This window comes from Anguilla rostrata, chromosome 16 (assembly GCF_018555375.3).
Source record: "Anguilla rostrata isolate EN2019 chromosome 16, ASM1855537v3, whole genome shotgun sequence".
In the NCBI taxonomy this organism is placed as follows: Eukaryota; Metazoa; Chordata; class Actinopteri; order Anguilliformes; family Anguillidae; genus Anguilla; species Anguilla rostrata.
Window position 1 is genome coordinate 24,868,714 of NC_057948.1, and position 22,615 is coordinate 24,891,328.

Genomic DNA, 22,615 nt, shown 5'->3' on the forward strand with positions numbered 1-22,615 from the left:
TGAGATAAAGAGATGGAAAAAAAAGACTGTGTGAGACATACAAAAGGAGAGGTGCGCTAGGATACGGTGACCTTTGACCCATGTCATTCTCCACCTCACCAAACCTAGCTTTTGCAGAACACAGCTCCCTTCAGGATGAGCAAAATGCTGCGAACTGTTTCATAATTGAATGGGTGCTGTACAGACCATCTGGAGCACTAATGCTAAGGTTGGGCAGTCTGAGTGCAGTATGACTAAGCGTGTACAGAATAACACCAATTCTAAAATACGTCACACACTGCTGCTCCTGTAAAATGCTGCAAAATGGCTGCAGCATATATAGCATTCAAGCAAAACTGTAGAAAAATGATTTTCATTCTGATGTGATAATAAAGACTGCTATGGCAGCGTCCTTAGGGCTCAAGCACCGGTTTTTCACGTCTCAACTGAGCATGCTCAGAGCTGAGGTCTTCCTCCAGAGCTGCAATGTGGAGCTTCTCAGGGGCTCAGCTCCACCAGCACCTGACTGTAGACTCCTGGGAAGTGGCTACTGACATCACTGCAGCCCCATTAATCACTAATCCAGCGACAGAACCAGAACCTGAACACTGCAAGCAATGCAGAGTATTTGGGCTATGAAAGACACCACACACTTATGACATGCACATGCACGCACGGACGCACGTACACACAAGCACACACACCCACAAAACATGTACATACGCACACACACACACACACACGCAAACAGACACAAAACACACACACACACACACACACACACACAGCGTCCCTGTGCGTGGGAAACAGCCGCAGGAGAAGCAATCAATACCGCGGTGACCTCTGAGTGACAGGTCCAGTTGGTCTGGCGTTTCAGCTGAAGCCCAGCCTGCAGTCCTGTTTACACACACACACACACACGCACGCACGCACACACACACGGCAGCTCCCGTTATCTTCCACAGATTATCTCCCTGCTTCATCTCTGCTGACCTCTGCCGCGAGGCACCGCCCAGGTACAGCGGCTAATTCTGGCCAGCCTGGTATAAACACAAAACACAGCCCAAACACGGTGACGTGTGATCTCAGGCAATGTAAGCCCTCTGGTCATTTATCCTAACCTGGAGAAACCCTCCTCCACCACGTCACATGTTTTTTGTAGTAATGACTCAACATGGCCCACACCCACTCTGGAGCAATCACGGGTGTAGGCTTTAGGTGACTGCACTTCAGAAACGCTGAGATGTACATTAGTTTACAAAAAATAAAATTTTCACAAAAGTTTGGCATTTACTATGCCACTTTCCGTAGAAAGGCCATACTCGGCTCTGTAAATGTTACTGACACAGTTTAGCAGATACCGCACAAATCATTTTAGCCACTGATCGCAACAACAAGTCACACAATGTTCACCGCTCGGACTGCACCATCTCACGCCCAGCGCGAAACGCTGCAATTACAGAGCGCCGAAGGAGCGGAGCGGAGCGGACGGCGGCAGACGGCGTGACTCACGCTGACACACACACACACCTCCGTACACGCCCCTGGACATTAGCCCCGCTCTCCGCGTGAATTACTGGGCCACAGTGCAGAACGCGACGGGGTCAGGGGGATTACCGCGCACCCAGCGCACGCAGCCTGGTCTCACGCTCACACAAAGCGCCGCCCGTAAATCAGCGCGGCGGCGGGAGCAAGCCTTCGCGGAAACCTCTTAACCGCCCATCGGCCGACGGGAACTTGGACAATGGCACCGAAATTAGGTCAATTATTTGAAACGTTTCCAAAACAGCGAAACCCCTCCCCCGCTCCCCCCCTCCTGCCCGATTATGGCTGCCTCCTTGATACAGGTGCGAAGGATTGCACCACATCTGAACCAGTCTGTTGCAAAGCCTGTTGTGTTTCCCAAACTGACCTCTAGAGGGAGCTGACAAAGGAAACACGCTCCATCTAAGGGCGCGGCAGCAGAAACCTCTGAGTGCTTTTTAACTGGCGTGTCAGTAAGCGAGGTAAGGAAGGCGTTACTTTAGGTGAGAGGTGGCGCAGTCCATAGGATAGCTGCCTTGAGCTGCACGAGCCCCCTGCGTAGGCCGGTGGTTCGATCCAAGGCACCTTCTGACCTGTGACCCCTTCAGTTACCCACTCTGTTTTCTATCTGTCTGAATAAACTAGAAAACAAATACAAAATGAGGGCAGACTCCACACTCCTTGTGGGGAGAAAAAAAAGTGTATTACACTCATACCATCACTGGTACTAAAAGGTCTCTTGGCTCAAGGTCACTGGTGCTGGAAAAAAGGGTCTAAATGTCATTGGCACAGTGGGCTGTTGTGCCTGTTTCCAGACTACTTGGCACACACAATACATTCAATTGTCCTTTCCATAACCAAAAGCTTATTTGGCCGCACATATCTGCATATTAATCTTTAGCTAGAAACAGAACTGTGAAAAAAAGGACTGCTGTGACATTTTGTTCAAACTCCCAACGGCGAAAACCCGAAAAACTGACTAACTCTAACCTCGGATGACTTTACTGTACCCGTTTAGAAAACCTTCAGTAATGACAGGAAGTCGCCAACCCAAACACCTCCCTTCCTGAACCTACTCATTGACCCTGTTTATCTTGGCAGTCACTAAAGCAACATGTCAGATCAACATGTCAGATCTTCACCTGGGAAGGCTCAGCCGGGCCAAAGGCGCAAGGCAGCCTTAAAAGCCTTCCACGTCACTTACAAACGTCTCAGGCAAGCCCCGTTGCTGTGGCAATGATCATGTTTCAACAGTAACCGCGCAGACTCCCACACACGTTCACACCCCGCCGTTCCCCAAGCAGGCAGTGTGAAAAGAGTGAATTCACAACATGCTATTCCTGCACCTTCTCTCGCTGCCTGAAAGGTCGCAAAACAGAGAGAGAGAGAGAGTGGAGAGAGAGAAGGAGGGCGAAGGAGAAACACTGTGGGCATGTTTCATTCATACATGGAGAAGAAGTGAGGGAGGAAGTGAGGGAGGGAGGGAGAGAAAGAGAGGGGGAGAACAGAGATGGAAGAAGGGGCAGAAAATGGGCTGTCAGTGTGACAGCTAGGGACACCAAGTCCAAACATATATCCCATCTAGAGCTCCTGATCGCACAATGACAGGAAAGTAATTGAGCAGAAGTCACAATACAGCAAAATTAGAATTTGTGATTCACTGTCATTTCTACAATGATCACAGACTGGAAAGGTAAGGGCAGTTTAGTATCCCTCTGACCCTCTTTATTCAGTCATCCGTGGGTATAAATATTCTACAACATGAACGATGAGATTTTCTGAATGGCTGAAATGAATGCTTCTGAAACAGCGGCTCAAAAGGACTGCTCTGTCGCCACAACAACATGAGCTAACGGCAAGGAGCAGTGCTGAGGAAGCGGAACAGAATGCGAAGGGTTAACAGCCTTCCAGGAACACGGGTCCAGGAGTTATCTCCCACACGGGAAAGAATGCGGCGCTGGAGAGACCACACCCTTCAGAGAGACCGCGAGCACGGAAACAGACCAACACCGACAAGAGCTTCCCTAGAGGCACGGGGTGTGTACACTTTAGAAGGTCTCTCTCTACCTCTCTCTCTCTCTGTCTGTGATAACAAAACATTACCCCCATTTCCCTCCCTGCTTTGAATGAAATGCTGAGAGATGTGAGAACGAAGTCAGGCATGACGGCGATATTCTGCCCACGAGCACGCACTGAAAGAGAACATTCCGGAAGTCGCATCGAAGGAAACGCTACACGCCCAACCATGTCCATCTGCTGAGTGGGCTTTCACAGATAACCCCGGGTCTGCAGCTGTGTGTGCGCCCCAGCGAAACGAGCAGTGACGTTCCCTCCGTGCAGACTGAAGCTGTAAAGCAAGGCGAGCTCTGCATAGCCCAGCGCTGATGAGAAGGAACACGGAAGCAGGGAGGACAACAGAAGCAGCCCGACAGAATCCCACACGCAGGGTTCCACAGTCCTGTCAGAGCAAAGAACCGCACTTCGCAGTGAGGAGGGATTCCAGCAAGTCAACAATTCAAAGACCGTGGCTTAGAAAGAAGAGCACAGCAGCCGAGACATTATGTACTATCTGCAACAGGAACTGCAAAGCGCATCCTGGATGAGGGGCACTCCTCACAGCTGCCCCGAGCCAGTTCACTTCTGCCCCCCCATGCCATTATGCAGGCATGTATTTGCATGAAACAAGCACCTCGCTTCAAATTTATGATCCATCTCTCTCCCGTTCAATCTTTCCCAAATCATGTAGGTCTACTTATTTCAGAATATATGAAACTCACAAAGAAACAATAAAACAACTGTTTACAAAGATGTGCTGTCTGATTCTATTATTAAGTTTAATCATAAGTTGTGTCAGGTTTATTGTTCTTGGCGCATTCGGGCAAAAACTGCTTTCAAATACGTACATATTTTCCCTAGGATTCCATTCAAATTATAATGAAATACGCTTGTTCATTAACATTAATGCTGAACTGTATTGAAATGAAACAACAGCAGCAACAAATTTTCACACTTGCACGGTGCAGCATGAAAAATGTGTTTGGGAGCTCAGTTTCTATTAATGGCACAGATTCATTTTATTGTTCAAAATACAGATGTATTAGTCCTTCAGCACTTTAATAAACCATAACATCACACCGCCATAACGTCATCAAGTTTTGGTACGAAAAAAATAAAATAAAATAAATTGAAAAAAATCAATGAATGAACGCAGACTGAACTAGCGGAGACATGTATTCGCTTTTACAATCCCTAAACTTCCTAGTTTTACTGCTGTTAAATTAACCAAGCGCGCGTGTGTGTGTGTAGTTTATCTACCTGGGGGATGTCTGACAGCCATCCCACAAAGATTAGCTGCAGCAGTTCTGCACCGTTGCTAACGCTCGGTAACCCACTGCCCCTGCCTGCTAAAAGTTCATTGTTCGTTTTACGGGCTTCCGAGAGGCAGCTGACTCAGCCGCTCCATTCAGTTGATCAGCTGACGTTGTTAGCGGCGCTGGAATGTAACCGATGCGCTTGAACGCAGGAGCCCCTCGAGCGCACGGATCCCAGCCTCGGCCACCCCTCAATCCAGTACGCGGAGCTTCAGGGGCAAGCCAGCGGGACACGTGTTGGCCGGAGAATGAGCAGCTGTGGGGAAGGCCTAATGCTATTATTGAGACAGCAGTGAAGCAAAATGCATTTATCTGGATCTGAAGTGGCCAATTCCAGCTGAAATGGGCCTCTGGGGATGTGAGGCTCCGTCTGTCATTCTGACTCCAGATCCCTGATCCAGAATCAGGAAAAACACGGATTTCCATTCAAAGCGCAAAACCGATTCCTGATCCCGAATCAGGGAAAGCATGGAGTTCCAACTGAAGCGCAAAAAAAATTCCCAATCCCGAAACAGGCAAAACACAGAGTTCCAATCAAAGCACATAACAGATTCCAGATCCCAAATCATGGAAGTTCCAATCAAAGTGAAAAAACAAGGCAGAATCATGTGCACTGCATTCTCATTGTACCACCAGAGGAAGCATGCTGGTATATTAGTATTCCAGTGAGCCTGTTTTCAATCTCACACCAGCAAACTGTTTTCATTAAAAATCCACCATGTGAATACAGACAAACCTTTTTTTACGACTGGGGTCAGATTTCATTAAAAATATCAAGGAAAGCACCAAGCAGCCACCAATGGAAAAAGCTCAGAAGACTGTCCTCTGCATTAATCCAAGCCAACCGCATCTGACAAACAGCTGAGGGCTGGAGGAGGTGGGTCCTGGAGAGGGGAGCGGAACTTCGAGTAAGTCTGACTCAACGGCAGTTGCAGAGAAGAGACACAGGAAACAGCACAGTCATTTCCAAACCCATCCCTCAGACGTCCGGGGCCGCCACGAAAAGCCCATTATCGATCGTGTGATGCAATCGAAGCGAGAGATAATAGAGCGAGAATGTAAACGAGCCCGATGGTGACAACAGGCTGTACTGCCCATCTAGACTCATCTTTCTAGTCCAGAGTGTGTCCAGCACAGTGAGAAACTGAGGAAGTCGTGCTTCACACAGCAGAAGGACAGAAGTGTCTCCAACGCGCAGAGCATGACTGTGAAGAGAACGTCGACAAACTGAAAGTGTTGAGAAACAGCTGCGGGTTCACGTTGCAGAAAAAACTTAAAAGGTGGCCCAGTATACATTCTGATCACCCCAGTTCTACTCAAAAGGGAGACTTTAAGATTTTCAGACTCTTCACTGTGACAATACTACAGTTCACAATGGATTTCTTATCCTATTTTTTTTTTTTGTTGCTAAAGAGCCTGAGTTTCCAATCGGAGGTAATGTTGGGGGTCAGAGATCGTAATCTCAACCACCCCGGTCCGCAAACACAACCCCCCCCCCCAGTCCGCGATCGGACCCCCCTCCCCAGGTTAAAGCCACCGCTATAGGTGCTGAGGGCATACGATGCTGAACAGCAGACGCAGGCAAACTGACCTTCCATGAGCGTGGAAGTCCAGGTGCAGGAACTGGTCCTGCTGGGAGACCGCTCTCTTGGCCCGCTGGTGCTTGCTGTGCACAACGTCAGTGTCATACGACAGGCCTTCATAGTGCTGGATGTACTTGCTCAGGGGGTTCCCATAGAGACCTAGAGAGAGAGAGAGAGAGAGTGACATGAGCAGTGCACTTTAACATCCTTGGGTGACCCTAAAGCACAGCAGGCTAATTGCACAGGGCAGGGTTAGCCACCCGCATGAATAAATAACACAGGCCTCCTGCAGCAGCAGCAGCCTACAGTCAGAGACTGTCAAAACTGTCCCAGAATCCCAGCCTGTCAGCTGGACTGTGGGAGCATTAAAGTGGGTCACCCTGACTGTGACATGTAAGAAACGTGCCACTGCAAGGGATCTGATCTCACTGATTATGGTGACATAATTATACCTAGAGACCATGTTCTTAATGCTTCTCATTAACAGAAAATCTCAGGCTTGAATTCCTTTAAAAAAGTAAACAGCAACGAGAAGGGCAACAGACAGTGTGGGATGGAGTGTGTGCTGGTGTCTGGATCATATGAGAAACGCTTCACCACTGTCCTTAAAGCACCAATACTTGCGACTAAAAGAGTCAGAAGCAGAAATAGTAAAAACAGCGCCATGATTGCCAAAGCTGGCATCATTCCATTCGCTAGATGAGATCACGAAGCGAGTCCCTACCTGACCCAAAGCTGCAAACTCATTTTCTGAAGTATGAATAATGGCAGAGAATTTCAATTCTGAATTGTAAGGGACCGGGTTTGCATGTGCAGAATCACAGTGCAGTAATTAGTGCTGAGTTTCAGGTGTAATGAACTGGGCAGCAGGGCATTCTGTACAGGAGGGCACAAACACAGCAAAGACACACAATCTAAATTATGAGAAGATATTTGGGCCATTGTGGGACTTCAGGATATGTACAATACGTAAAAATATGTCAACATTCTCTCCAGAATAGTACTAAATGTCCATCAAGGAATCAGATGAGCTCAGAAGTCTCTGCTTCCACACAGCCGCTAATTAAGTTTTACTGTTTCCACAGCTATAAAATTTTAAAAAACAATTAAAAAAAAATAACCTCAGTCCTCTGTACAAACCTACACGAGCCCCAAGAACTTGTCAGACCGGGAAGAGCACTCTACTCCGTGGGTCAGGGACCCCCCACACATGCCTCTTCCACCAGCGTAGACTGGAGGCACACACACAGCCCCAGACCGTGGACTGTGGACCCAGTGTGCGGGCGGTAGAAGCTCCCCCCTGAAATGATGTTGCCAGTGGAGAACTGACCTCCCTGTCACAGCTCAATCTGAAGCTCAGCTGCGGGTTTTGGGCTGACTGGCTGGACGAGCGCTGTGAAAGTGTTAGTGGGGGAGCGCCACTTCTGCTAGCCCAATTTGTCAGGTCACCGGTCTGTCAGAAATCCAAACAGACCACGCTGCGGGACTGACAGAAGCTGGTTAAGAGCCTCGAGGCAGCCCTGTAGAGCAGACACGTTAAACCTGGGAATAATACATCCTGAACAGCAACGTAGCAAGACACTTAGAGAGGCCAGTCCTCCCCAAACACAGAGTGCAGTCTTACACTGCCCCCAAAACAAAGCCTGCCCCTGACAGTCTGATAGCACTGATTTTACACAATAGAATTGAGACAAGAGATTCTGGGGTGACCGTGCGAGTTTTCTTCCTGATAATACTGCGAAGCCTCCCCCCTGGGAGTGAATAAGTCACTGAAGAGTGCGACAGGAGCCAGTAGTCAACCACCAATTACGTAGCTATTGTATGTGAGGACTACCTATTTCAGAAACAACACAAGCCCCAATGGAGCAACATGAGTTCCAATACTCAAGTGACCAGAGACTTTTGTGCTTGTTTGGAAATGTACAAGTAAATATATAAAGAATCAATGGAGAAATGCGAGCACCTGTGATTACGCAGCTGGCTATTTTAGCAGACTGTATTAACCAGAGCATTGCATAGGCAGTACATTGAAATTTAGATAATTAGTCAAGATACTAACTAGTAAACTAGGCTACACCAAGCTAGTTACCAGCACCTCTTTCACTTGTACTGTACAGTGAATAAGTTCCCCAACACACAAACTAAAATAGCGGCTTTCGCTCACATATTATTGCAATGTCGACAACAGCCAAATCACTGAAGAATAAATAAATGACACAGCAGAAAGTCCCCACCTCACTGGGCCATCTTAAAGCATATCCTTTTTGGTGCATTTGAACACTCCAGGAAGGGGGGAGGGGGGGAGGGTCACCTGGTCTCCTTACTGAACATACAGGGCAGGTAGGCCCCAGGCGATGGCGGACTGGTTGGATCAGTAAGGGTGAAAAGACTAAGACCAGCCCCACCACTTATCCTGCACAAGGAGGCTACTACACAGCACACACAACGAGACAAAGCAGGAGCAGACGAGCCACGTCTCTGAAGATTGGGAGATAAAATGGAGGAATGGAATAAGAAGCCCGAAGAAAAAGAAAATTGTAAGCAGCAGTGCATCCACACTCATCCCCTCTGAAATAAGAAAGGACTAAATGTGAATAGTGAACCTTAAAATGTGGAGATGGAAAATGGCAGAGCTCAAGTCAGCAAACAAAAACTCCATTACACCGAATTTAGTGTCTGTTGAATACGAACAGGAAAAAACATGTTTGTAAGAGCAGTGGAACGGTACTGTAAAAGAATTACCACCACTCAGGGGCTTCTGTTCGAAAATCAAATCTGTTTTTGCGTTCATTTTTCTCCCTGAATCTGGACGGGACAGATCTGCAGTAAAACCGGCAGGAAAAAAATTCAGTGTGGAGTCCAAAAGGAAAAAAAAAAGCAGTTTCTTTTATGAAAAAACACATTTACTTGTTGCACGTTAAAAATAAACAGGCCACAAACGCCTTATCATCCAGGTATCCTCAACTAGTCAACAACTTCAAATGTGTGTGTGTGTGTGCCCTTGTGTAGAGACAGATAAAATGGCTTAGTTTTTCTGGACACCCAGGCTTACAGAATCAGCTGTTTGCAATCAGCCCATCTGTTGATGAAGCACATTGCTCCCCTCTGCTCTGAAGCAGGGACAGAGTGTGGAGTCACATGACTCTGTCCGCCTCTGCTCTCCTGCATGCAGACGAGCGGGGACTTAGACACAGGCCATCGCCTCCATTAGGCACCAGTGACACTCGAGGAGCTTTCGCTGCGCTGAAGAGCGTAGCACTGGCAGTCAGCCTCAGCACAGCCCACAGCTACCCGAGATGAGGAGCGCTCTGTCCAGCATTGCCTCCACTGTGACACAGGACGCAGCCAAGCTAACTGTGCACTCACAGCCCCCTACTGCACCACAAGCCTGAATATCACTCCACTCCTCACCGCCTCATGTAAAAATATTACAGGAATCAGACCAAAGGTGACAGCAGTTTAAGCAAGTTCATACCCAGCTGGGCTGCTTTAACAGCACAAACACATTTACTGTGAGTTAGCAGAGCTATCGTTTAAGCTGCATAGGCCTACACACTGACATAATAATGCACATCTTATGCACATAGAAGTTAACGCTTGTCAAATATATTTTTGGCAGAATCGCATTCAGTGTTAGCCATCAGAAGCCAAGCTTATGAGGGGGCCAGCTATCACCAAATGGAAAATATGACAGCAGGCAGCATTTCCAGCAAAGCGTCGCCTGCAGAACTAGAATAACGGCATTAGAGCTGCACTGTACAAACATTCCTAGATTATCCTCGGCAGGGAAAGCACGATGCAGCCCGTATGAAACACTGATAATGCGCTCAATATGTCACCATGGAAAATAGATTCTATATGCAACACTGACAAATACTCTTTCTGGGGGTAATAAACAGCATGAATAAAGGGTTCCCTAAATTTTAACTGCGGCCACCGTCTCTGTTTCCCTGCATTTGTGAATGCTCAATAAATGTAACTCTTTTACTGAGATCATGTCATTGTGATTCTTGGGTTTATATCAATACAGCAATGTATAAACTTTTTACAGGGACTTTATGTGTTCATGTGGGGGGCCAGCAGAACCCATCCCTGCTGTAATGGGGCTATTTCGGTGCAATCTTGCATTGTTCAAAAGTGACACTGACCTGTATATTTCTCTATAAGAACCAATCGCACCTGGTCATACTGTGCCTATAACTCCGCATTAAAATAATAACACATCACCGGGAAGACAAGCTTTAGCCTACTTTACACCTCCCGAGAGAAGCTGCCCAGTGTCAGTGCATAAAGAGCTATTTATGTGAGGTGTGCTCACAGAAAGAGTGCAACTGAAGGTGTGCTCACAGAAAGAGTGCAACTGAAGGTGTGCTCACAGAAACAGTGCAACTGAAGGTGTGCTCACAGAAATAGCGCTACTGAAGGTGTGCTCACAGAAACCCTGCTACAGAGGGTGTGCTCACAGAAAACCCTGCTACAGAGGGTGTGCTCACAGAAATAGCGCTACTGAAGGCTACTGAATCCGTGCTCACAGAAACCAAAGATGCCAAAGCAGCTCTCGACAGAAGGGAGCTGCAGATGTGTCGTGAAGCTAGCCAGAGCACAGAGAGTGTGATTGCAGACCGCCTCTCTGCAATGCAACAGTTCCACTTAAAGACAGAAGTCAGCAGGAACGAGGCGCTCTTCCCCGATACTGGAGGATGACACAGCCGAAACAAGCCATATGGCAACATTAACACAGCCCACGTCCACATTGATCTCCCCCTGACAGAGAATCCAGGCTTCCAGCCTGCACAGCGCTGATATCCCTAAACGTTACACCCAAGGGACCAGCTTGTTATCAGTAAGGACAAACAGAGTTAAGCCTGGCAGGTCTGCTTCATTGTTGTTGTTGTCTCATAAACACACACACTGAATTGCTTGTGTGAAGTCAAGCAAGGCTGTCCGACGGTTACATATTATAAGCACACATACCAGATTTCTTGCTTTGATTGTTATTTCAACCGGAATACAGGCAAATTCTTCCTAGGTTATGCTGCCACAAACAACATTAGCTGAGAACATCGGCATGAACCAAATCACTATACAGCTGCAATACACTTACAGACGTACAGATTTTGGTGCATTATGTAAGGAATCTGTCATTTGACAATGCTGGGGTTTTATGCACAAAGCAAGAATGTGCAGATTGGTACACAGTGTATTGGTGTATTCTTTCCTCCTAGAACAGATACTTGGCTGAGATCAAACGCCTAAAACCTCAAAGAAAACTTAAAAGATCTCATTACAACGGAGCAAAACCCTGAATGCTCTGTGGTTTACCTGCAATTTAATAAGCCTCCCACAACTCTGCTACCATATGAAAGCCCTCCAGGTGCAACTCGGGCCTGCATACTCTGAAGATAATACTGTTCAGACCTTGAATATGTGGCTTTCTTTCTGGTCCTTTGTTTCCTGTATACTGTCATCAATCTCCCATGACTTTAACCTGTATAAGTCTTTGTTTAACTGGGAACTGGTGCTTCTGCCTGTGGTAATGGAAATGAATGCATGGGGGCGGGGGGGCTCCCTGATGGAATGCTGATGATGTCCCCGTTTTGGAGGACAGGCAGAATGGGATGGTGATGGGGGATTGGTTAAGAATGCTTAAGTGGAAATTTCTCATTGGGAACACAGGGGAAGAGTAAAAAGTTGTTTAAAAATGGAAGCTCTGAGATGTGATATGATTGTGCACTGGCGCAAAGAACTGGCTGTAAAATGCATTTGAAACAGCCCAAAATAAAAAAAAATTCTAACATGAAAACATCGGCCTGGAGCCAAAGCATGATGGAATGCAGTTTGTATGCACGTCTCCATCCAGCCTCATGACCATCCTCATCATCATCATCATTATCCTCTCTTCTCAGTCTCACAAGGAGGCCACGGGTCTCCATTCCAGACCAAATCCCCAGACCACGTCCTGCTCCTTTCAACTGTTCTTTAAACTGGAGGCGAGGGCAATGCTAGATGAAAGAGCTCATTGTCTCTGCTGTAATCTATCTGGAATTCAAACTGAGAGGAAAAATAATCCAAAGAATGGATTTAGGATCAATAATTTCCAGTAAAAAAAAAAAGAACTGAAAAAGGCACACCGAACCCTCCTGTTATTTTACACAATTATCCACAATCGACCAACTCCTCCAGCCCCCGACGGTCGTGCCCGTCCACCCTGTCAATGATTAGAGCTGCCGGAATGTCCCCATCGTGCTGACGGAGCTGCTGCCCACGCCTCAGAATCACAGCCTCCTCTCCTGGTCATAACTCAAACGATTATGCAGCGAGCCTTCGGCCGGGGCGACACAGCTTGCCACGCTGCATACAGCTCGAGATGACACTTCCCACAGCTGCATAAGACCATCCCAACGGGGGGTGGGGGGGTTACTACAGCCCTTACGCAGAAACCAGGACGACAAAGGACAGAGAGCAGGAAGAGCTGCTAGAGTTCAAAGCTAAATCAGAAACAGGCCAGGAAATGGAAGAAATATCTTCACTATCTTTCTAAGCCCAATACTTAATTTTTAAAAAGTGTGCACATTCATATGGACTTCAAATGGACTTGTTTTTTCCTGTACGCACCATTGCTCACACCGCCGTTAGGATAATCACAGAGCGCTAGGATTAAGCACTACAGTCCTCTCCTTCACTCTCCTGAATTTGAGAAAAAGAGTCTGGCCCTTTAAAGATATCGGCCACAGCACACAGCAGACACGCCGTGAATCCACCACGATCAATGAACGCCTCAAATTGCAGTTGCTCGAGGCAACGCAAAAAATTATTTATATTTGTATACCAACCACCCACAAGGCCTGAACTGCCTGACAGCTTTAAACACTTTCTCACTTAAAACCGTGCTTCGGCTGCCCATCGGAGGCTTCAATGTCATTAAAAAAGCAAGCATATAGGCCTATATACCAAGGTTTCCCCTCATACAGGCATTTAAAGCTATGAGAGAAAAAAAACAGAGCCTTGCTCAACTGAAAGGAAGTGGAGACAGAGCTGTGAATCACACACTACGGACAGGGTTAATGAAGTGCGTCAGATGACTCTATGGCCTATAAGACGGAAGACTGCGTCTGCTCCACTCTGATGCGCCCTGTCTGACACAGCCGCGTACGGCCAGGTGTGCCGTGGGACCACCGCTACCCGCTTTGACAAAGTGGCTGGGAACGGCAACAGTGACTGGAGACCGTTAGCTACAGACACATGAAATAATGTCGCCCATTAATTTCACAGACTCTGCATTGGAGGCCGCACCTCCGGTTATCAGCTGGGGCCACGGCAGACGCCTCTGAGCAAACAGGCTTTTGTGTTCAACCTGGGAGCTGTGCAATTTTGTGAGGGCAATTGTTCTAGTTGCGAAAAATACATGCAGTCAACTGTGGGGGGGGGGGGGTTGGGGGCAAGGGATTTGCAATACAAAGCAAGGTGGTAATCCTGCTGTGTCATTTTGTGCCAGAATGTGAATCTCCTGCACACAGACAGGGAACAGGAGCAGAAACACTGTAAAAGTTTGTGCTGGGGAGACATGGTGACACTTTAGTTGCAAGTCGCTCTGGATCAGTGACTGATAAATGAATGCATTTGATGTTGATCTTGTGCAGCATTCGACGCTGAACAACTACCATTATAGCTTTAGAGCTATAACTCACAATCGGCAGTACACGGAAATACACAAGTACAGTACACATAAACATTATAACCAGTTCATAGCAACTGGACCGTCATTGGGCATGGTATGCAGTATTATTTCACTGCTATCAGTGCTTATCGTCACATTCTACACAATCTTATGTCAGTGATGGTTAACTATGGTGTTATAAGATTAAATGTACTTATAACAGGGGTTATGGTGATTGATTAGAGTGGATACTGGGGTTATTAAGAGCCACCTCAGTATAGTGTTGACATTTCTTTGACAACTATAGTACTATTAGTACAGAAAGAAATAAGCAAAAATAAAACAAATCAATTCCCACTCATGGCATTAATGATAAAAGGTACTGACTCTGAATGGCTTCAGTAAATATCCAGCTGCATTAAATGAAATGTATGTTAAAAAGTAATCTGTGTAAGTTGCTATGAATGTGTTAGCAGTTGTCTACGACCATGAAATGCACTTTTTTGTACGTCGCTTTGGATAAAAGCGTCTGCCAAATGAATGTAATGTAATGTGTCTGCTAAATGCTGACATATACCACACCTGCAATAGAAATGAAAGTAAACTAAACTGGACAGACAATTTGCTGGCCAAAGCTTCAGTTGGTGATGGGAAAATTGGGTATCATCACCAGAATGGGTGGAGCTACAACATGACACCAGTGACTTGCACAGGATCACCAGCCTCAGGCAATAGGCAGACTGCCATTCAAAATTCTCTGTGCCAAAACCCCTCCAGGAAAAAGAAATTCTTGAACAAACAGGTATGAACGGAACTGAACCTCTGACCACAAACGCTACTGTTCAACAGCCACTTGTCAGGTCTAACACTTCTTTGCTACAGACTAATACTAAAACAGATGAAAAATAATAAGATATTTAGTTTAACTCTAAGATATGATTTAAGTTTAGGCCCAACAATAGGAATGATGCGGGAACCATTTTGTGTCAGTTTAGAGTTTGTTCATTTCATCCTGGAAACTGAAATTCATTCTGGCAAATGTAAGCAGTCAAGGTACTACACAGTAAAATGAACTGTGAACCAAGCCTGTGAACCAAGCCTGTGAACAAACACAGCTATGGGAGGAGAGTGTGCTACACAGACATTTTACATGCTACATTATCCTGCGTTGCAAACCTGTAAACACAGAGACAGCATGTTTTTATTTCTGCAAGTGGATTAAGTCCAGTAAAATTTAATATACAAGTATGGTGTAAATTACTTTTTACCCATTACTGCTGACATAGTGCTTATATAGAATTTAACTCCAAAAAACTACTCAATAAAAAATAATGCACAAAAGTGGACAACAGATCTAATCTCAGGTTTCTGTTTCAGCCTGTGCACTAAAATGATAAATGACAGCTAACTTAATTACCATGTGCAGCAGTACTGATTACTAGGTGGCTAGGGTAAGGAATCTTAAATCAACATGAAGTACCTAAATCAGACTAATAAACCATAGCCAAAGTGCATACGTGACCCAAGCTCCAACATGAATATGTAAATCAAGAAGCTGTTTGAAAAAGGGCGTGCCGCTTCACTCTAGCGTTTGTGAAACTCCTGCGGTAAAATGACACATACTCATTGCCTGCACTTCCTGGTGATAAGAAGTAATTTCTGGTACTACACTTTCAATTGGGAGCCAACAAAAAGTTCTGCCAGTCAAAAGTTCCCAGCAGACAGACCTAAGGAAATGTCTCGTCTGGGTTCAGAGAACTGGACAAATGTTCCTGTTTTACATTTCTTGTTGCTGACAGGGCAGTATTCCTGTCAAATGACCCAGCCTGTATACAAACACAGCCAACAGGTCCCCAGGGGCAAATTTACCTATGGACCTTTCAGAGTGCAGACTTTGAAGCAGTAAGTCAATATGCCATTACTATGTTGCAAGTGCAGTATAATGTCACGTGACACCCTGGTTGTGTCATAACCATTCAGCGCACTTCCCTTTAAAACATGAGGCTAAGCTTACATTTACACACCCTACAAGATGCTCATTTACGGGGTGGACAATTACTGGAGCGAAACGGTTTCGACAAACAGGAAGCTCGGCCAATAGAAGCTGCCAACAGATTTATTACATTTTAAAATGTTGTTCTGCTAACTAACCCTTAGATCTGAAGTGGGCAATGAGGGCTGTATCCAGTTCTGGTTTTCATGCCAACTTCGGGCCTTGATTACTTCATTACCTCTAACATTTAGCCTACACCATCGGCCATTTTAGCCACATTTCTTAAATGACATGAATGCATGAATGACAGCCAAAGTCTGTTCCTGTGTCCCTACATGAAACCTTTCACTGTGATCTAATCTACAAGCGTTGGCATACACAGGCAATTAGCTCATTTAGCCAGGGTAATTGATGGAAACAAAAACCAACACGCAGGTCCTTCCAGGACTGACACTGCCCAACCCCAGCCTTAGACAGTTGAGACAACAGGATTTTCCTGGGGAAGTAAAGCCAAAATTCTGCCATTTCTTTATGGGGTCACTGCTCGTTAAACCTGGACATTCTGTGCTTGCTGCTGTCCAGGTCTTGCCACTTGACTCATGAAATGTAATAGTGGCCTATCCATCACGTTTAATTACCGCTCACAAAGTCTGGCCGAAACAGCCAGGTAAATGGGAGGTGAATACGCTCCACACCAAAGGTGCAACAAACCCTTATTACCTAAATAATACAAGTAGTCTCGGTCACAGAGAGCGACGCAGTGATGTTGTGAGTTAAGGCGGCTTGCCCTAAAGACGTTTAAGTTAAAGGACAGACCAGAGAAATTCTGGGAGCGCGTCCACCACGTACAGAGCCTGTGCAGTACCAGGACCCCAGCCAGTCCTTGAGGAACTCTGAGGATCGTCAGGCCAGACAGCTGATGTTCCCATCAGGCAGAAATGAAAAGCCTGTTTCTGTGGAACACGACTCTGCAAGGACCACATTACCGCTGGTCCTGGGCTCAACAGAATCTGTTAGTAGGTGGTGGATAGTTCATCATTCAAAATACGCCAGTATTATATATTACAACTTTGATTGGATGCTAGTTTTATGCTGACTGCACGTGTAAAAGACTGCACTCCACAAAACAAAAAGGGAGGGACATGGCATACTCTACCGCTCCCAACGGTTGTAAATCAGGTGGTAAAGATCATAAAATGAATGATTTTGTTCATTAATAAAACCGTCTGGGGAGAGCTGAAGAATGGGAACATTGGCAGGCTGGTCTTGGTTTCGGTTTCTCCTCAATCCACATCACAGCAGACACATCACAGCAGATTTTGGGGGTGTCCCTCTCCCTAGCATGCTAGCACATTACATTTATTTGGCAGACGCTTTAATCCAAAACGACGTGCAATAGGCACATACCGAAGGTCATTGGAACAACTACAAAACGCAGGTCCGATAAGGTACAATACTCATTATGTAGGCTAACAGTAATTCATAGCCATGAACACGTTGAGTCCAGTTCACACAGTAAGCATAGGCTAGGTCAGAGAGTAATGTTAAGTCAAACTAGGAGGCATGACAACTACAAAGCTACAAGATAATAATACAAGTACAATATAATATAGCAAATTTAATACAAAATAGCAAATTTGCATGGCCAATTTCTTCTATGGAGCTGCATCACACCAGAAATTTCCAAATCAAAAAACCAGCCACTACTCCTTCTGCGTTGCTAAAGAGGATTCAATGTGGAAGAATATGCACGCTGTATGTAATTTTAATGCAACACGTTAACAGCTGGGAAATTTGGCTAATGGGGAGAAACAAGCTAGCGTGCTGTTTGCAAGAGGAAGATGAAATGGCACCCTGAGTCACAGGTGAAAGGCACACGATCTGAGCCAGGGTGGCCAATTAAAATACATTTTCTTTCTCTGCCTTTTCCCCTTTCTTTTAAAATAAGCTTTCGGTTTCAGACCTTCTAAAAACATCTTTCTCAGCAGGAAAAGATTAGCTGGCTCCTCTAGCTTCAGAATGAATAATTCATTTCCGACTCTTGACATGTACTGCTGTTACCACTGCAGAATATAGCATGCTTTCAACATGCATCCCCTGCTTTGAAAAAGAAAAAAGAAAAACCAAGAGCATTCCTTCAGGTCTTTTTGCAGCCCATTCAAATCAAATTAATTTTTTTTTACAAGAGACAGCTTATATTTTAAATCAAATACAAATATGTAAAACAAAAAAGCACTAAACATGCTCTTGCTAATATGTTTCTTATGCTATTTTTCTATTATTTTAAAACCGAAAAGCATGTTTAATTACCTAAAAATATGCAACATATTATCCATATATCACACCCAGAACAGGCTTCCTTTTTATTAAATGTGTGATCATAAGCCAGTGTAATATTGCACAGCGGGAGTGGGGGGAGGGGGGACCAGCTCAACAAGTTTCATTTCCATACCTGTCTTTTCAGACTGGCTCTGTTTTTTTCCCCAACCAGAGACAGAGCTGCAACATTAATAAATATGCCTCCCCCTGAAGCACCAGCTTGGAGGATCTGTACTCTCCATTAGGACAGAACCCATTTGCGCAAGATCAGCCAATCAAAGACCAGAGTCTTAGTTCTTCATATCAACCCAGCTCTGTCCTACATCTCATTATCCAACCGATTAGCCGTGTTTGCCTGAACCGAAAATCCCTTTGTTTCTGTACAGGATAATCGAGTGTAGCCGTATTGCGTCTCTTTGTGTATGTACAGGATCTTGGTACTCATATAGAAAGGTTACTATGGCAGCAACGAGTTGCAGAGGCCTGGAATAGTTTCCTTGACAGCCTTCGCTGTGACAGAAGGTTGTAGGTACCTTTCCAAATCATTCATTGCCTTGCCAATTCCTACAGGCTTTCAGAGGACATCCTCGTGCTTTAACAACTCTTACATACAAGTTGCTGACAACCATCCATATCTGTAAAAGTTCTACATTAATGCAACATGCTTGATTAAAAATGCTATTAAGTGAGGATCAGCCATTAATTAAAGTCGAATTCAACCATTTTAAAAACACATTGAAAATAAATCACACAGACCAGGGCATCCAGTATTTGGAGCTGGAAGCCTTGAAGTAGCTGTATGCTCTATATTTAGAGTCTGATAGACACATGTGAACTTCTTTGCTGGCAAATGCGGTCAAATGCTAAACTGGTACTCAAGTTGTGCAAATTTGTAATTTTGCATATATCTGTTACATTCCAGCTTATATTGCACCAATTCATCCCATTTAAACTCAGTTTGAAATAACAACAGAAGCAACAGAGTCAGAAGCATAGATGATTCAAACAGGCTTTATTTCAAGCTTAATTAATAATGTTATATGCCATAAAGTCTTATTAGGGAATGTAAGAACCTCCAACTATTTCAAAGGAAACACTTCTGGATACCAGTATGGCCCATGAATCAGAAGATATGTTTAAATGAGCCAGAATTTGTCCTGCATAAATAAATCTTTGGCTTGCACCAAAGCAAAACTTGCCAGCTCCAAAGCGGAAAAATGCAAAAGCATATGATTAAACTTGTCAAAATTTGATTCATTTGCCGACTCAATAAAGCCCCCCTGATAATGTATTAATTAACCCCAGCCTTATGATGGGGAGCACCAAAGACCCTTTTCATGCAAGAAAACCCCTCTGAATGTCAGACAATATCCCCATCAATGCACATGCTGCCCCAATTTTCAGATAGAACACCAACCGCCATCCCCAAAAATTCTACTAAAATAAATTTAGACCTGGAAAGTGAAATGCCCAATGTCTTAACTACAAAGGTTTCGCTTATTTCCAAATATAGGCTTCTGTTTCTCACAAGTACATACCACAGATTAGCCTAATTTTGTGGGGTTTTTTTTACAATAATTGGCCGCAAAATAATAAAAATAAAGAGAGATGTCATATTATCACACTAATAAGGCTAAATTCTCCAGCTCTTATTTCTATGAAAAATAAACACGTAGCAAAACAAGGGACATTTACTCACCATTCCACTCCTCATTATTACAGCATTCAGTGCCACATTTTTTCCATTCTACGTTGTTTATGACTAAGATGTTTATCATGCCTTAAGCTGCTTTAGATAGTAATACAGCTAGTGTTTCCACTGTTATAAAAATATTGGTTTACCAGTCCAACTATTCCAATCTCAATCAGATATTCTTATTCTATCAAATATCTAAAGAAAAAAGGTGTCAAGTTCACTACACCACTTCAACTGCCCAGTTAAAGAAATTTAGCAAAACAGTTCTCAACAACAATGACAATATATTTTTAAAAAAGAAGATATTCATGTTGATGCTACTTTGTGATGTAGAAAAAGAACAGGTGAGTGTCATGCCATAAGCCCCACAATTAATTTCAGCCCAGAGTTCAAATACTGTGAACAATAAAACAGAAATTAAAGTTGTGTTTCACAGCACACGGATGCTGATACTGATTCTCAGACTGAAGACATTATCCCTCTAGCCCAAAACCACAAAGGTCAAGAGAATTTCAGACATGACCATCATACCCACACACCTTACAGCATTACTGTCCTACAGCTTGTACCAAAGACAGAGAACGTGACACTGAAGCAGGTGATCAAAATGTATATATGGGGAGTGGGCAACTGACCGGATGTCCCTCACAGCGCTTACAGAAGGCCACATTGAGTGAGATTCTCAAGGTTTAAAATTAATACCATTTTTCTGAAAGAGTACTTTACTGCTTTTTTTTTTTTTGGAAAATCAGCCCATTTTGAATTACATTCTCAGTCTAATTTTCACACGACAGAAGGAGCTCATATGTTTTCTAAGCATCATCTGTCATACCAAGGCTTACACTGATAGCAAGAGCTTGCTCCCTCTGGTCGCTCCGCTTATGAGCATGAGCTTGCTCCATGGTTCCAGACTCGCTTTGCCTCAAAGCCCCTGATACTCGCCCTGTTCTATCTCTATGACTGTAATATAACCAGTTCAAAGGATTTTAAAGAAGACATATTTAATTTGACAATTTCCCGACCCCCTCCCCCACCACCAACTCCGAACGGGTTCCTTTGATCAGCTGTACCCTGCAAGCATTTGCAAGGTAAGCCCTCCAACAGAACACCTCTGGGCTTTTAGCAGTGATGATACAGGAAGGGAAATGTGTGTGGAGACTTAGCGCAGAGCTATGAACTGCCAAGCTGCTGTTCCGTAGAAAAACGCAGTAACATTTCCTGGAACTGCCAGTGCTCTCTGACACATCTCCTTGATTTTTTCTGCATTCTGTGTAAGAAACTAAAATGCAGCACAACTACTGTGTGCGTGTGTGTGTGCATGCATGTATTATACACACACAATTAATGTACTAATTTATTTACATATAAATGTAATTGTAAAGGTGCCAGCTAGTGGTAACAACACATTTGTCATTTGTGACCGGCAACCCTGAAGACATAAAATTGCTTAAGTACTAGGATTATCTGATTAATTATTAATCTGGTGTACTTTACTGAACCATTTGTTGCAGACTAATGTCACTCGATCAGTTGTAGTTCTATAAATCAAAAGCCCATTAGTTTGAAACGCCATGAAAGCGCCTATCAAAAAGCACGCATTCAGTCCAAAATGCCAAATTTTTCCATATGGATTTTCTTGTGTGTGTTTTTTGTTTGTCTTTTTTGTCTTTGTACTCTTGTGTAAATTATTTCAAACCTGGGAATTAAGTATCTTTACTGCTTGATTGCCAAACTGTATTGCGCCTGCCCGTTTCATTTAGTCATGGTTCTTATTAAGATGAACACCTCTGGCGATATTGGGAAATTTGTTCATTGCAAAACGATATTGCGGCCAATGTGTTAGTCAAATCAGAACAGGATATACCGGTGATTATCCATTCTCTGGTTCCAAAACTATGTCTCGGCTAATATAGCTATTGTTTACAAAGCATTTCATAATTTAACAATCTCCCACATGATAGTGGCTACCAGCTCTGTTTCTCTCTGCAATTGGTAAAAGAGATGTTTTTATTGCAAGATTAAAATGCGTTCATCAGGCATTTGTTCCTTCAGTCATGTTCTCCGTAGCTTACACGGAGTCGAAAGCACGTATGTCAGTTCTTTCTTTCCTTTGGCTTTTATGCGTTTGGTTAACAAATTTTAGTCTCAAAAAACTATGGGCTTGCTTGTAAGATGTTCATAGCTGAATGCCATGCAAAGGAAATGTAATTAGACGAAGCCACCTTGTTGTTAATTACTAAGCAAACGTGATTGTGAGAAGAGAATGCACGCAAGCACTCGAACAAAAAGAACCATCTTACAAGCGATCTTGAATTCGCGACAGTAAATTCACATCCATATTATTAAGTCTTTATTTCAACCCTCTTGCAAATGTCACTGCGGTTACATTCTGCGCTAAACATCAATTAGTCTAAGCTAAGTGTTCGCGGTTCCTGCTTGCTCACAGACTGAACTCTAGAAGTGCTTGTGACTTAACGCACTACTCAGAATCTG

The 22,615-nt window shown here is 44.5% G+C and overlaps 1 protein-coding gene across 1 annotated transcript in view; it reads right to left on the bottom strand.

Annotated features, from left to right (window-relative positions):
- LOC135242387 (disintegrin and metalloproteinase domain-containing protein 10-like) overlaps positions 1-22,615 on the bottom strand; it is a 55,384-nt gene that overhangs the window by 31,839 nt on the left and 930 nt on the right. The window contains exon 2 of the mRNA XM_064313427.1: positions 6,466-6,616. Coding sequence (XP_064169497.1) covers positions 6,466-6,616 — 151 coding nt within the window. The remainder of the gene's footprint in view (positions 1-6,465; positions 6,617-22,615) is intronic.